Below are 15,491 nucleotides of genomic sequence, written 5' to 3'. Positions count from 1 at the left end.
ACTAGTTTTAGCTTTTGGAATTGTATTCAAGTACGTTGGGAGGATTATTCAATAGCTGATTTCATGATGGAATTATAGACTAATTACAATACATCAGAAGGGCAATCTGTACTGAGGAGAAGAGATATATAGAAGGATTAGACTGTATCAGCATGATTACATGATATTTTGTCTTCTCATGAAGAGTCCTCCATTAGAGGGAGACGTGCATATCTCAAAATTAGTTCAAAACTCCTTAACTCTGCCTTCTGTGACACCCGAAAAGTGCCTCTTCGAATATCTAATCTCTATCTACACACATAAATATTGCATACTAAGGTGCACCAAGATGGAGGATACTCAGATAACGCAGCTGTGAATATGAAAAATCATCAAAAAACCAACCTATCTGGTATTTAACAACACAATTTTGTGAAGATCTTTTTTTTTTTTCCCTTAATTTTTCTTTGGGCTAGATGATGCAAGACTCCTTTAACCTATCAATGAAGTCTTACAATAATTTAAAACCCTTGACCTATCACAATCAACTCTTCCAATAGTTGAGAACCGCCCCATCTTTGCCCCTGAACTGAATGCGCCCAGAGACCATCCAGCTCAGTGCAATTGGCTTTAAATATGCATAAAAGCTATTTCGCAAGGATACGGTTCATTCTGCGTGCTTAATTTGTATAAAAGAAGCAGCTGCACTAATCAGATGTGTATTTGGCAACTTGAACAAGAGCATCTTATTATTAACAGACAGCAGTGAATGGCCAATTGGGAATATCATTGCATAATGACAAAGTTGGGCAACCAGGCTAGTTCGTTGCTTATCATTTCTCTGTCCCTTGGTGGCCCAACTAATTTATTTTTACAAGTCAAACAGAAGTGAATCTACAACTTGGGGGAAGGTTTCTTTGAGCTCCGACCTGCTATAAATTCCTGCATCTTCTTAAACTGCTCCTTGGTCATTCCGTTATAATAGTTGTGAGCCCTCTCCTGGAAATAACAATGTCAAGCGATAGAAAATAAATCGTATGCGAAATTAAATTATATGTTGCTACCAAGGTCTTAATGGTCAGGGAATGCAGAGATATTGATAGATATGGTGTTAACTTTTTTATATAGATGATAATTTGAGAAAAAAAAATGAGTCAAACTAGTTAAAAACATGGAAATCAAAATGAAACATCGACAAGTATATATACTAGACAAAGAAAAGAATTCAACCATTAAATCCAAATACTAATAGATTTTATGCATGCATGACAAGTGTGTGGCATCTAGGATCTGAAAATTTATGCTGTAAAGCACATATATATAACCATAATAGCACAAGATTTAACTTTATAAATTCTATGCAACAATCAACAACAACCTATTTAGACATTAAAAGTGACAATTCCACCAGACTTCTCTCCCATGAAGTTTCTAAGGATTTAGAAATCTCCACCTGGATAAGGATCAGAGAGAGAAGATCTGGGCAACTGTAGAGAAGGGAAATCTCAATGGAGATATTGTCCTCCTCATAGAAATATAAGACCATGGTTACTAGTAGCAATAACCACTCATATAGAGTAGCAACCAATTGTGAATGAACATGCTTCTCATATAGAATTTTTCAGTAAATACCTGTAAAGACATTTTTCCTCTCCTTCACACCACCCGCCCCACCTCTCTCTCCCCAAACCAAAACAAAGTTATTTAAATTTTAACCATCCAAATCCTCTCTTTTTCCCATTCTCTGTGGAGTCATGGAGCCCCAATAGCAGATGACCATCAAGAGCCAAACTACCATTCCTGTTGATAAGATCCATGATCTATGGTTTGCCCAGTTCCTGATGACACCAAAAAAGAACAAAAGCCAAAGATACATAGCCATCACTCATTCAGGAGTACGGACCAACTACAATCACTATGCCCCTTCTTTTTAAAAGGAAACACAAACTTTGCCTATTAATATGTGATGCAAGTGGTTTAGGTCACTGTTTCAGGGGGTAAAAGGAGTGAATGGAGGAATTAGTACCTAAATGTCATGCACATGAACCTCAAACTTTAATAAACAGTTTTTGAGATCATTAAATACTTTCAACAAATTTTAAATAAGTGTTAACAAGACAAAATCATAAAAAAGGGAGGCATTATTGGAAAAAACTTCAGCTCGACAAATAGGTTTCATGATCATTAAAGATATACAATGAATTTTAACCCAATAAAATCATAAAATTGGATGATAAAAATAAAGTCATAGGAAAGGGCAAAAACTTAAGGAGAGCCTCAAAAGCATGGAGCACTGAGATGTAAGGCTTGGTCATAAGAATCATATGAACTTGATTGCTAAGACCAATTGGAAAGACAAACCAAAACAATTAAAGGTAGATACTTCTTAAAAATATGCCACTAACAAGATAAATTACCCTACCTTTTCTAGAGCAAGAGCATGACCCAAGTCCAGTTTGAGGCCATCGTTTATAACTGACTTGTACCTCATCACCAAATCTTGATTATTTTTTATAATGGCCTCTGCAACTTCTCGAGCTTTCTTCAAGAGTTCACTTCCTTCAACAACATGGTTCACAAATCCCCACCTCTCAGCTTGTTCTGCAGTCACAGGCATAGCTGTTAAAGACACTTCACGAGCTCTGTTGGCTCCTATAATCCGTGAGAGCTTCTGCGAGAGACCCCATGAAGGAAATATCCCAAACCTGCAAGAACAGTTTTATCTAAACACATTATCAGAAGGCACCCACATCACCAATTTTACATCCAGACAAAAGGCATATCCTTATTCATGGCTGAAAACCATCATATCACAGGAAATGACGCTCAAAAGGATTTTTCATCTGGACCAAAGAATGTTCAAGAGAATGCTAAACATGTAAGAGTGGAAGCCTAGACTGTCACAGGGCTTTGAATCATTATTCTCGATACAACTGCCTTTTCCCTCTTTGTTAATAATATGAATTCAGTAAGAAATGATAAATTAAAAAGGTCTGTACATACAAGATTTGAATCTAACGTTCAACATCTTTTTTGCCTCCCCTGCCATTTACAGGTTTGCAAACCTCATTCGACAAGGACAGAAACCAATAAAACACAACAGTAAACTAATCAAATAGATCCAAACTCTACATCACTAAACCATGAACCAAAATCACCTCAATTAAAAAGGCAGAATTCTAGACCGAAGGTACTTCCCCGGGAAACAAACAGTCTAAAAAAAATTGCAAACCTATAATTTAGGAGATAAATACCTAGCATGAGTGTCGATGAACTTGGTTCCTTTAACAGCAACCAAGATATCACAAGCGAGAGCAATTTCGAATCCAGCAGTAACCGCAAACCCTCCGATGGCGCCAACAATCGGTTTCCGGCACCGCTCCATCTGCACCACCGGATCGATCTCCACGTCCTTCACATCGCCTTTGAACACTTCCTCCGCCGCCGTAAGATCCACGCCGGAACAGAACGCCCGACCCGATCCAGTGATCACAATGACCCGAACCAAATCGTCGGCGTCGAGGCTCTTGAACGCCCGCGCCAGATCGACCATCATCGGCCTGGTCAGCGAGTTCAGCAGCTGCGGCCGATTGATCGTCACGAAGGCGATGCCGCTCGGCTCACGATTCACGAGTATCAGCCCTTCGGAAGATGAGGATGGAGCCATTAGGGTTTGGAAAGTAAGATCGGTGTAGGGGTGAGGGAGGTGGAAGGGGTGGCTTGAGGTGGAGGATTGTGATAGCGCGTTGGAGTGTGTGAGAGGATAAGGACGACGTCGTTTCGCAACAGCGTCTGTAACTGACTCTTCTCCATTTCGTGATCGCTATATCTGTATAGAAATGAGCAAAGCCAGTGTCATTACTCAGCATGAACGGCACGACTGTTTACCGTGAATCGCTGACCAACGTTTTTGAGTGTAATATTGCATCCACGCCTCACACGTGCCATATTTTTTTTGGTTTATGAAAAATTTGTCTTTCATAGCATATATATTGGCGGGTTTAGTAGGTTGAAAAATAAAAAAATTTACCATACAAAGTGAGAAAAATAAAAATCTTGGATTATAGAGAGATAAAAAAAAATTAATATCCTAAATCTTGCTTTGTAGCTTATTTTTACCGTACATTTACTTCATATAATATGGCATTAATATCAAAACATTTATTTTTTTCTTACTATCACGTGTCACTTCTTTTTGTATGATGTAAATATTTTGGTTGCAACGTAGGATGATTCCTAATGCTTTTAGGGGTGTTTGGTACACGGGAATAAGGAGTGAAAATAGACATATCATTCATTTTTTTTTTTATTCCTATGTTTAGATAAATGTTAATAAGACAAAAATAAAATGAAAAATTATTCATGTAAAAATCAAATCCAACTTATAAGTCGAATTTGAATTCATCAAAAGTAGGTACTATTCTGATTCATTTAACCCATTTAATAATATAAAATAACTCAAATTTACTATTTTACCCTCTTATCTCATTCTTCAAGCCCAATGTTTATCTTTTTTGCAAAGTTAGAAACTCATTCATCATCTACTTTTATGCAACAAGTGATTCTCTTAAACTGAATCAATCAAACCTTTCACGATATTTAGAAAAAAAAATTTAATTTTTAATTTAAATATTATAATTTTGGATATGATACTTGTTGAAAATTAGAATGAAATTTGAATTCTTTTATTTCCTCCTTTGGAAATAGGAAAAACATTTGCCAGCTTTGAGAATTTAAATATTATAATAAATATTTTTTTTGGTAAAATATAATTTTATAACTACTTAAGCATGACAAATTATTCGAATTTTTAATAAAAATAATAATGGAATATTTGTACATTAGGGTTATATGATTTTTTATGGTTAATTTTTTATTTATTGAGTATATATATATATATATTAGTATTATTATTTAATAACAAAAAAACTCTCAAATTTTATTTTTTAAAAAAATTATTTTAAATTATATGAAATGATATTATTGTAAATTTATTTATTTTTCATTTTTATTCCTATTATTATCAAACATCGGAATGAAAACAAATAATCATTTCAATTTTGCATTCCTAAGTTCATCTAAATGCTAGAAATGGAATAATCAAATTCATTTCTATCCACTAAAAAATAGAAATGAAAACAAAATATTCATTTTCATTCCCCAAGGTACCAAACACCCCTTAGAGATTTAACAATGGAAAATATGACATGTGAAAATTAATTTTGAAATGTGTATGTAAGGTTGGAGATGATGAGGCATCATTATAAATCTTGGGATAATTCAAGGTCCCAAAATGGATGTGCCACATGCAATTATTGACAATTATTAATTTTCGAATGAAGTGTCTAAGTCCTTAATCCTAACCAATGGCATCAGGATTAGATCATAGATTCAAATTTCAGCAAAAATGGATAGAGGTCAACTCAGTGAGAGCTTGAGTGGTTTGTGACACTTCTGGATCATCTCACCATCATTGAGAAATGAATTTTAATTTATTATTATTATTATTATTTTGGTTGACTAAAGAAAAAGACGTAAGACTCTTATAATAACCACTATGGGAAATGTTGAATAGTATTACATATCAATAATAATCAATAATTAGCAGGGCCAAAGACAATGCTTATACTGAATGGAAGGCCCCAATATCATTGACAAATTTTCTATTGAACTTGCGCTATCATCGATCAAAAAGGGAAGACTTCTTATTTTTCTATTACTTTTTTTGCTTCAATGATCCTATGAATCCATGGATTCCACTGCAGAGACTAGGATTGAATCAGTTGGCGAATATTCATTGGCCAAATGTCATCAGAGTCGCCTCCTAGTAGCCGAGTGGCCATGATTTCATTAGCAGCATCAGAAGGATGGTATGGATCCCAGAACACATACTTTGATCTGTCTGAACAAACTTTAGACGGAGGCCCACATGGGATTAGACCCCCAAAGCGCCCAGCAATGTAGCAACACGACGAATTTGCATTCTCAAAACCTATAAAAGAGAAAAAAAAATTGCATTTAATCTCAAAAAAGAAAAAAGAAAAAATGGAAGCTAATTGTCACGGACTTAGGTGTTTCTCAACACGGCTTATGGCAGCAAGAAGCTTTCTGCTCCCTTATAAAACTCAAGTGGGTGATCATTTTGAGCAGGTTGTGACATATTGCTATGTAAATCAACCAAAAGAAAAGAGTTTACAAACCAAATGATTCATAATTCTGGATGATATCGTCCACAATGTTGTACACATCTGCATACACGAATTTTGAGCCTTCAAGACTTGTGCTGAGCTCTGCTACTAGGCTCTTCAACCGCGTATTGAACAACTGGGCCATCTGGTTCGGAAGGGAAGCACAGTCGTCTCCTACACCTGGGGTTGTATCCCTCTGATATGGGATACACCCAATCGGTCCAACATTTGCCACAATGATCCGTCTCGCCCCCAAACTGTAGAGTCTCTGCAGGCAGTCCAAATCCATTAGAAAGGTTCTTGGCTGAATCCATTAAGCCGAAGGTGGGTGTTTTTTTTTTTCTTACTGTAAGTTGAAGCCTGAATCTTGAAATCATGGTGCCCACAAAGGTTTGTGGAGAGACCAGCTTCTGCTCAGCTGCTGAGAGGATAGGTGTCAGATAGTTATTGATGAAGTCATTGGAGCCTATTGTAACTGAGAACAGAGACCTTTGGAACAGCTTCAGAGCTGCAGGTGCACCAATTCTTGAGATTATGTCTTGCCTTGTGTTTGCAAAGTTGTCAAGCTGTGCATCCAAGTTGATTCTTCCACCCTATGAGTCAATCAAATACTCAATGCCCATCAGTTTTTTTTCTGCATACAACATTTATTTCTGACAAACTGAAGGCACTTAATACACGTTAAATCACTATCAGAGTTTGAAGCTTCAAAGTTAGACTAGACCCCATCAATTTGCTTACAGAACATATAATCAGAAAAATTTAAGGCTCAAAAACTTGCAATTAAGAAGAGCAGAGATCTTACAAAGATCTTCCCAGTGTAATTAAGAATTCCTCCTCCACCAGAAGCATAGTTGACACCCTTGAGGACAACATCTCCAACTGTGGTTGGAGCCAAGTAAGGAGGAGTGAAATCTTTGAAGCCCACTTTCTGACCTGGTGGGTGAAAATTTAGAAGAAGAAGAACAAATGATATGAGCATTCCCATTAGTTCAAAAAATCTATGACAGATAGAATCAAGCAGAAGTGAAAGAAGAAAGGAACAGAGCTCGCCTATAATGTCCACTATTGTCCTTCCATTTGTGTATCTTCCTGTTGGCTTCCCAAAATCAATCCCATTTGGTATGTAATTGGCCTTGGAAAGAGATACAATGTAATTGTTGTTTCCCGCATCCACCAAAGAATCCCCAAAAACGAAATTTGCAGGAACATTCCCTGCCAAACAAGGACTTAACAAGAAGACCAGGAAAGTGGATATTGGAAATAGAATCCTGAGTGTGATTTTTCTATTTGAGAGAGCACCCATAGCCCAAAATCTACTGAGCGATACTATAAACACAGGATCTGCAGCCAAAAAAGGTGAAAGGAAGAACCAAAAAGTGGAAGGAGGAACTGAAGAACACAATGATGCATAGAAGAATGCTTTGAATGAATTTGCCTACAAAGACTATTAGATTATATAGAAAGAGTTGGTGTGTAAGTGTATGGAAGAACTTCAAAATCAAAACAGAAATTTTGAAATACCATAGATATGAAAATGAGGCCTTTCTCTAACTCTCTATTCACGAAAACCAGCCTATAAGGAAAGATGAAAAGGACCCTTTTCTATTCTTGGATCATATAAGCAATGGGCTACAAAGGGGGAGGAAGAATCAAGATTCAAGGCCAGGGTTTTTGAGCTTTCTTACCATCAAACAAAAAGCAAAGATGACGATAACACCAGAAACAGTAGTATTGTTAAACATACCCTTCTATGGACCAAACTTTGGTGAAAAATTTAAAGCATGGATTGAGTGTAGAGAACATTGATGGCCCTGCAAAATCTCACCACCAACCCGTGAAAGCAGGATGTGATTAAGGCCTACTGGGAGTAGAAAATTGAGGCGAAAACCCTAGTAAAAAGACTGAATTAGTAGCTACTGTGTCGTCCGTGCTTCTGCATACAAAGTAAATATTTTAATTGATGCAACTGCCAACGAACCCAACCCAGACGACTGTTCAAAATTCAAACAAATGGGGGATACCGCATGGACTGAATTCAATGCAGTAACTTAAAAATAGAAACTAGCTCATTTATTAGGCTTCCTTTAAGAAGTGTTTTTGAAATTTATTTTGAAAAAATAGTTTTTGAAAATAATTTTTAAAATTTGGTATCTTATATTTTGTAAAATAAAAATCAGTTCAGAATTTAACATGTTTTTTTTTCACGTTTTTACATATATTTTTAGAATAATTTTTATTTGTGTTTTTCTTTTAATTATTTTTTAAAACAGTTATAAGAAAACAATCCAAAACAATTTAAAAAATGTTATTTAAAAATAGTTTTATTTCAGGGAAGAAGACAGACTAGGAATAGTAGTGCACCACCCTTTTCCTTTGTTGCATTGGTCTGACAGAGAGGAATGAGTGGATTGAAAGTTACCAAGCAACATTTATATCCAGGCCTAACCTTCCCGGAGGGACCGCAGCCTAATATTAAGCTTTGGTTGATTAGGTTGTTGCTTCCAGATTCTTGCCCCATCTCTTTATCATAATGACACATGATGGATTCGTGTTGAGGTTGGGAGGGGGGAGGGGGGAGGGGGGAGGGGGGAGGAGCTCATGGGTTAGGTTCTTTCACATGGTGCAGGAGATGGAAGCAGAGACACCCCTTTCTTCAGCATGTGAAACTTTACTTATGGTGGAGGTTTATTCTGAGCATAAACTTGGAAAAAAAAAAAAGCACCTTCTATTTGAATTATTATGGTTTGTGTACACGCCAAAGGCTTTTCAAGTTCTTGAACAATGTTTTTGTTTAGAAACATCTAGCAGAATGTGCAAGAAAGTAGGTTTCTTGCACTGCTTGTGTAGAGTTAAATGTGGGTCTTTTGGAGGTTTGAAGAAAAATTATTAGGATTATTTTTGCTTGGGGAAAGTTTAAGAGAAAATATGGAAATGAAGAAAAATAAAAAATAAATTTAAAATTAATAAGTTATTTTTATTTTTTATTTCAAACTCATTTTATATTTTTATCTATTATATAAAATTAAATAATTTAAAAATATATAAATTTCTTATTAAATTTAATTAGATTTACTTTCTTTTCATTTATTTCATAATAAAATTAAATATAAAAAAATAATTTTTTTCTTTCTTTGATACCTCTGATCAACCAAATATATTGGGATCTTATAAAAGCATTGATTAATAACTTTAGGTTATATTTGATTCTCAAAAAATTTGAAGAAAAAAGTTAAAAAGAAATAAAAAATAAATTCAAAGTAAAATACTTGAAGGTTATAGATTTCTTCAAATTTATTTTCCTTATTTTTTATTATTATATAAAAATTAAATAATTTTAAAATATATTAATTTTTTTTTTCGTAATTCTTATATGATATTGACAGCCCTTATCAACATTAATGTGTAGTTGTTGGCCTCCTGTCAAAGAACTATGCTATAGTTTAAATCACATCTATGTGATTGTTTCTACCCTTAACAGAAAAAGACACCACATTGATTTGACAAATGCACAGCGGCTTCTTTAATTTTGTCTGTGTGGTTTGATCTGATTCCTGTACATTTTGACTTGATAAAACCTCTCTTGTACAGAATTAGGTCTTTTTATTTATTATTAGCAGCTGTTATAGGTCCCATTGAACCACTCCTCTGCCAACAAATTTAAACATCACCCTTGGCTGCAGGTTGGAGATTTGGGGGCAAAATAGTTAAATTTACATTTAAAATGGTCCTTTTGTTACTGTAGAGGACGTCATTAATTTTTGTCTTTTAATTTAAGTTAAAAGCGTAATTATTAAATACAATTATAAGAAATTATTTTAAAAGAAACTTATATTTTGATGGGACCATTTAAAAAATATATGGTTTTGGAACCCAATTTTATGAAATCTGAAAATCAATTTTTAATGTGAAAAATTATATATTTTTTATGCACTCTGAGCCGATTGCATATTTTGTGCCGAGATTGCCCTTTTTTTTTTTTTTTTTCCTCCCGTACCCACCATCCACGTCTTCCTCTCTCCCTAGTGAAATCGGCCAACACTTTGTTGGCATCATCATTGGCCTCCCCCTCTCTCCCTTTCCCTTTCCCTTTCCTCTTTTTCTCTCTCTTTCCTTCATTTTTGACATCATCAAGAGAGAAAACGACGGTGGCAATGGTGGAGAACCAGGGCCGGAGGGAAGAAGGCGCGACTAGTTGCCATTAATGATGACAACTAGCAACTCTTGTGGTCATTGACGACGGTGGTGACGACGAAAACACCAGTGTAGGAGAAAGGGGAGCTCTACCCAGAGGGGAGCACCACCGTTATCGCAAAATTCAAATTCAAAGCATCAAAAACCCAAATCCAGAAGCCAAACAAAATACCCATTAATGCAATAACTCCATACAAATTCAGCTAATATAAGGGCAAACGAAGAAGGAGAAGGAAAAGGCAAGACCCACCCATCATTGAGAAATGGATTCTCTTATAGTACTAAATCAAATTCCCAACAAACAAACAAGAATTAAAGAAGAGGGATGAATCTGGAATACCTTTACGGTCAAGAAGAAGAACAGTGGTGGGAGAGGAGCGAGACTTGAAGGGCTTGTCACCCTCAAAAGGCACACACCCTAAAGAGCCCTTTTGAGGATAAACAATAGAACCCACCATGGATCCTCCATAATCAGGAATACCAACCCACCCCTCCTCGATGTCTCTCCCTATGTTGGTGCTTCCATCGCCATTGTCGTCAATGACCGCGAGAATTGCTGGTTGCCGCCGTCAATGGCAACCAGTTGCGCCTTCTTCCCTTCAGTCCTGGTTCTCCATCATTGCCACCGCCTTCTCTCTTGGTGATGTCGAAAGGGAAGGAAAGAAAGAGAAAGAGGGAAGGGAAAGGGAGAGAGGGGGAGACCGGTGATGACGCCGGCAAAGTGCCGATCGGTTTCACTGGGGAGGGAGGGAGAGACAGATGGTGGGTATAGGAGAAGAAAAGAAAAAAGCAATCTCAACACAAAATATACAACTGACTCAAAGTGCATAAAAAATATATAATTTTTCATATTAAAAATTGATTTTTAGATTTCATAAAGTTGGGTTTCGAAAACCATATATTTCCCTAATAGTCTCATCAAAACACAAATTTCCCTTATTTCAATGGGTTTATGGATGATTAGACAACAATATTGAAATAGATTTTTTTCAATACCTATAGAAAAATATTATTAATTAGATAATATATATTTTTAAGTTCTATTGTTTATATTTTAATCCTATTTATGAGCTTTGACCCAAAATAATGCTTTTTAAAAAAAAATTCCAAAAAATAAAGTGGTTTTGAAAATAATGCCCGATCTAATGCGTTTGTGCCACATAAGCCGCCACGTTATAAAACCGTAGTTGGTGACTACGGTTTTATTTTTCTAAAGTGTTTAGAAACCGTAGTTACCAACCACGGTTTTAACTTTTAAGTTTAAAGCCGTAGTTGGTGACTACGGCTTTGACTTTTTTTTTTAAATGGTCAAAGCCGCAGTTGGTGACTACGGCTTTGACTGGTCAAAGCCGTAGTCACCAACTGCGGTTTTAACTTTATATATATTTATATATAACTTTAATTTTTTTAATAAAAATATTATATTATTTTGATTTTAAATATACTTATTTCATTATTTTAAAATTATAATATACGAAATTAAATAATTGATATTTTTAATTTGATATAAAAATATATTTTTGAATTTTATTAAAATAATAGGCACTATATTTAATATAAATATAATTAATTAATTAAAATAAAATATAATAAATTATATTTATTTAAAATAAATAAATTATAAATGCCTATTTAGAAAAATAAAAAAGTAATATAAATTATTATATTAATTAATAATTTTTTATATATTATATATAAGTGGTATATAATACCTCTCACACACACATATAAAAGTCTAATTTAAGTTTAAAATTTATCACATTTTTATTTAAATATATAAATAAATATTATTAAAACATTTGACACTATATTTAATATAAATATAATTATTTAATTAAAATTAAATATAAATAAAATATAATAAATTATGTTTATTTAAAATAAATAAATTATAAATGCCTATTTGGAGAAAAAAATAATATAAATTATTATATTAATTAATAATTTTTTTATATATTTTATCGAGACCAGTTAGATGCACAGACCCATGACCAGGTACATATAAGATGTAATGTGTTATTGTTAACCATTTAAACCTATACTCAGTATTAATCTCAAATGTTGATTTTAACAGGTTTTATGGGAGCCTTACATGGGAGACTTAGTTGCCCATCTTCCGGCCATATTATATACTATTTACATATAATATATAAAAAAATTATTAATTAATATAATAATTTATATTATTTTTTTCTCCAAATAGGCATTTATAATTTATTTATTTTAAATAAACATAATTTATTATATTTTATTTATATTTAATTTTAATTAAATAATTATATTTATATTAAATATAGTGTCAAATGTTTTAATAATATTTATTTATATATTTAAATAAAAATGTGATAAATTTTAAACTTAAATTAGACTTTTATATGTGTGTGTGAGAGGTATTATATACCACTTATATATAATATATAAAAAATTATTAATTAATATAATAATTTATATTACTTTTTTATTTTTCTAAATAGGCATTTATAATTTATTTATTTTAAATAAATATAATTTATTATATTTTATTTTAATTAATTAATTATATTTATATTAAATATAGTGCCTATTATTTTAATAAAATTCAAAAATATATTTTTATATCAAATTAAAAATATCAATTATTTAATTTCGTATATTATAATTTTTAAAATAATGAAATAAGTATATTTAAAATCAAAATAATATAATATTTTTATTAAAAAAATTAAAGTTATATATAAATATATATAAAGTTAAAACCGCAGTTGGTGACTACGGCTTTGACCAGTCAAAGCCGTAGTCACCAACTGCGGCTTTGACCATTTAAAAAAAAAGTCAAAGCCGTAGTCACCAACTACGGCTTTAAACTTAAAAGTTAAAACCGTGGTTGGTAACTACGGTTTCTAAACACTTTAGAAAAATAAAACCGTAGTCACCAACTACGGTTTTATGACGTGGCGGCTTATGTGGCACAAACGCATTAGATCGGGCATTATTTTCAAAACCACTTTATTTTTTGGAATTTTTTTTTAAAAAGCATTATTTTGGGTCAAAGCTCCCTATTTATTCTTGTTTTTATATTTGGGTCTAATTTTTTTGTACTCGCGTTGAAGAGCCTTGATTTTAGTATTTACATTCAATGGTTAGGATTTTTTTGTTCAATGCATACTGTGAGGGGCTTCCCTCTATGTGTCTTTCCTAGATTCAAGATTTTTTGTTCATTGAAGGCAAACATATAACTCATATGGGATCACTCCGTCAGGACCAAGATGAGCTCTGTCTGACACGGTGACTTGGAAATGATACCAAGAGATACTATAACTTACCATTTTCCATTTCACGAAAGCGTGCATACCATTTTCCGTTTTACGAAAGTTTACAAAGAGTAGTTGGAAAACAGTAGTTTGGAGAACACTTGTCCCACACCATTCTTCTGTAATTCTGTAGGAATGGCTAAATTGTACCATGAGCACTGAGAATGGCCTATTATATTGCACCAGGTTGAGTCCCAGCTTGTGCTGGCCCGACTCCAATGTCTTATTTTTTTACAATTTATCGAACAAACGACAAACCCATTTGGAAAGTGATCTGAGAGATACCACAAGCAAAGAGATTTCTGAACTTTTTAAGAAGTTTCAGCCACAAAACATAAACATTTCTTACTAAACATTGAGCATGCTACACAGAACAGAGCACCCTAGAATACATACCAGCTTGTAACTTCTCAATCTAATCTATTGCAGCTCTTTCTAATAACACCCTGATTTCCAGTTAGAACACCCGAAGTAGACAGTTTCACGAAGGCAGAAGCGAAATACCGAAAGAATTCACTCTGATCAGCTGCAAAACTCGACACAATCGGAGCTGTTCTAGAGTCTGACGACACTTCTGCATCGACCCTCAGTATGCCACGGCCGTGCATTGCGTTAGAATAGTAATGATTGTCAAAGGTAAAAGCACTTGGATCATTCACAACAAAGGTTGAATTTGAGATCAAAGATCCTTCTGGGCAGCTCAACCTCAGGAATGCTTCGAACCCTGGCTCCATTCCTCTGGCCCTGCCACCTCCTTCTGGCCTCTGCAGCCGATCCCTAATATTCAAACAATGCGTTATTCCTATGGTATGCGCCCCTGCAAAAATGGCACCGTGTTTATAACTTTCTCACAGCATGCAAATGGACGGTATGAAGACTTTGTGTCATAACATTATAATACTACCAATGATGGCAACAGCTTCTTTTATGGTCATTCCCTTCTGGGTGAAGATCTGAAGCAGGCCATTGACATCGACGTTCGCCGGAGGGAGCAAAGCATCCGCTAGTTTATAGCTGGTAGCACGGGACGAATCCCTCCTTCCAAACGGGACCTTAATCCATGGCCCTCCGGAGAAGGCAACCGCATCTCTCGCCGCCATTACGAGGATGTCAGCACAAGAAACTGTACCAGGACATTGAGCTTCCACCACTGATTTAATGAGGCTGATCGACTCCCTTTTCCTCACTCCGAAGTTCTTGCTTGAAGCCATCTCCAATGGCGTTTTCCCACCAGCTGGATCGACAAGGATGGAAGCATCACAGCCCTGTGAATCAAAAAATTCAAAGCAGTTAATTAAAAATTGAAAAATGAAATGATCTCTCTCATCAGCCTAATGTATAGCTTGAGGGGGATAAGATCATAAGAAAGAGACCTGAACTTGGCAGTCATGGAAGAGGAGCCTCAAGAAAGCTGGAGGGGAGCTGGGATCAGAGAGAAATATGGGTCCAAGGGCAGCTCGAACAATGTCCTCAACTTGGGGGCATGATTTCTGGTAAATACTATACGAAAGTCCTCTGCCTTCAACCCCAAACTGTAAGAGCAGAAAGCACAGAACAGTACTTAGTTTTTTCAGATGATCCATATTCTTTATTGCTGATGATCGGCTAGAACTCAGAACAGAACTCGTGAGAATTAAGTCCTTTGAGTAATGGCTATTTAAAAGCGGAGAAGAATTGGCGGTCTGCTTGGATCCAACTCAGTACAGGCGTCTCAGAAAACCAATTAACGCATCATTTTTTATATATTTTTTTTTTGTGCATGTATCATGGCTTAGGTCACGTAACAATGGTTGTGATGTTGATGATGGTTGAAAAATGCACGGGTACCCTCACCTCATTA

General features: G+C 34.6%; 3 protein-coding genes across 3 annotated transcripts; all 3 read right to left on the bottom strand.

The window, feature by feature from the left end:
- Nucleotides 1–701: 701 nt before the first annotated feature.
- Nucleotides 702–3,941, bottom strand: LOC100246523 (probable enoyl-CoA hydratase 1, peroxisomal). Its single transcript, XM_002278690.4, has 3 exons — nucleotides 3,234–3,941; nucleotides 2,402–2,684; nucleotides 702–978 (listed from the first exon to the last, which is right to left on the bottom strand). Exons 1-3 carry the CDS (start codon nucleotides 3,644–3,646, stop codon nucleotides 874–876), a joined length of 801 nt encoding a protein of 266 aa, XP_002278726.1. The 5' UTR covers nucleotides 3,647–3,941; the 3' UTR covers nucleotides 702–873.
- Nucleotides 3,942–5,500: 1,559 nt separating this feature from the next.
- Nucleotides 5,501–8,102, bottom strand: LOC100251646 (GDSL esterase/lipase At4g16230). Its single transcript, XM_010651205.3, has 5 exons — nucleotides 7,221–8,102; nucleotides 6,973–7,103; nucleotides 6,515–6,760; nucleotides 6,180–6,435; nucleotides 5,501–5,971 (listed from the first exon to the last, which is right to left on the bottom strand). Exons 1-5 carry the CDS (start codon nucleotides 7,471–7,473, stop codon nucleotides 5,748–5,750), a joined length of 1,110 nt encoding a protein of 369 aa, XP_010649507.1. The 5' UTR covers nucleotides 7,474–8,102; the 3' UTR covers nucleotides 5,501–5,747.
- A 5,831-nt stretch (nucleotides 8,103–13,933) lies between these two features.
- On the bottom strand, nucleotides 13,934–15,372 carry LOC100261865 (peroxidase 29). The gene is made up of 3 exons (XM_002272943.4): nucleotides 15,025–15,372; nucleotides 14,556–14,916; nucleotides 13,934–14,468 (listed from the first exon to the last, which is right to left on the bottom strand). Exons 1-3 carry the CDS (start codon nucleotides 15,232–15,234, stop codon nucleotides 14,062–14,064), a joined length of 978 nt encoding a protein of 325 aa, XP_002272979.1. The 5' UTR covers nucleotides 15,235–15,372; the 3' UTR covers nucleotides 13,934–14,061.
- Nucleotides 15,373–15,491: the final 119 nt, after the last annotated feature.

This window comes from Vitis vinifera, chromosome 5 (assembly GCF_030704535.1).
Source record: "Vitis vinifera cultivar Pinot Noir 40024 chromosome 5, ASM3070453v1".
Taxonomy (NCBI): Eukaryota; Viridiplantae; Streptophyta; class Magnoliopsida; order Vitales; family Vitaceae; genus Vitis; species Vitis vinifera.
Note: the sequence above shows the minus strand (reverse complement) of the source record. Positions and strands in the feature narration are given on the sequence as shown.

What these genes read in the sequence shown, in the direction of transcription:
- LOC100246523 (XM_002278690.4), bottom strand. Translation starts at nt 3,646, where the DNA reads ATGGCTCCATCCTCATCTTCCGAAGGGCTGATACTCGTGAATCGTGAG. An exon ending in TTCATCGACACTCATGCTAG is followed by an intron (nt 2,685 to 3,233) that starts GTATTTATCTCC and finishes CTGTTCTTGCAG; the next exon opens with GTTTGGGATATTTCCTTCAT. An exon ending in ATGCTCTTGCTCTAGAAAAG is followed by an intron (nt 979 to 2,401) that starts GTAGGGTAATTT and finishes TGTTATTTCCAG; the next exon opens with GAGAGGGCTCACAACTATTA.
- LOC100251646 (XM_010651205.3), bottom strand. Translation starts at nt 7,473, where the DNA reads ATGGGTGCTCTCTCAAATAGAAAAATCACACTCAGGATTCTATTTCCA. An exon ending in ATTACACTGGGAAGATCTTT is followed by an intron (nt 6,761 to 6,972) that starts GTAAGATCTCTG and finishes ATTGACTCATAG; the next exon opens with GGTGGAAGAATCAACTTGGA. An exon ending in CCAGAATTATGAATCATTTG is followed by an intron (nt 5,972 to 6,179) that starts GTTTGTAAACTC and finishes TCTCTTTTATAG; the next exon opens with GTTTTGAGAATGCAAATTCG.
- LOC100261865 (XM_002272943.4), bottom strand. Translation starts at nt 15,234, where the DNA reads ATGGATCATCTGAAAAAACTAAGTACTGTTCTGTGCTTTCTGCTCTTA. An exon ending in TCCATGACTGCCAAGTTCAG is followed by an intron (nt 14,917 to 15,024) that starts GTCTCTTTCTTA and finishes TTTGATTCACAG; the next exon opens with GGCTGTGATGCTTCCATCCT. An exon ending in AGAAGCTGTTGCCATCATTG is followed by an intron (nt 14,469 to 14,555) that starts GTAGTATTATAA and finishes CCATTTTTGCAG; the next exon opens with GGGCGCATACCATAGGAATA.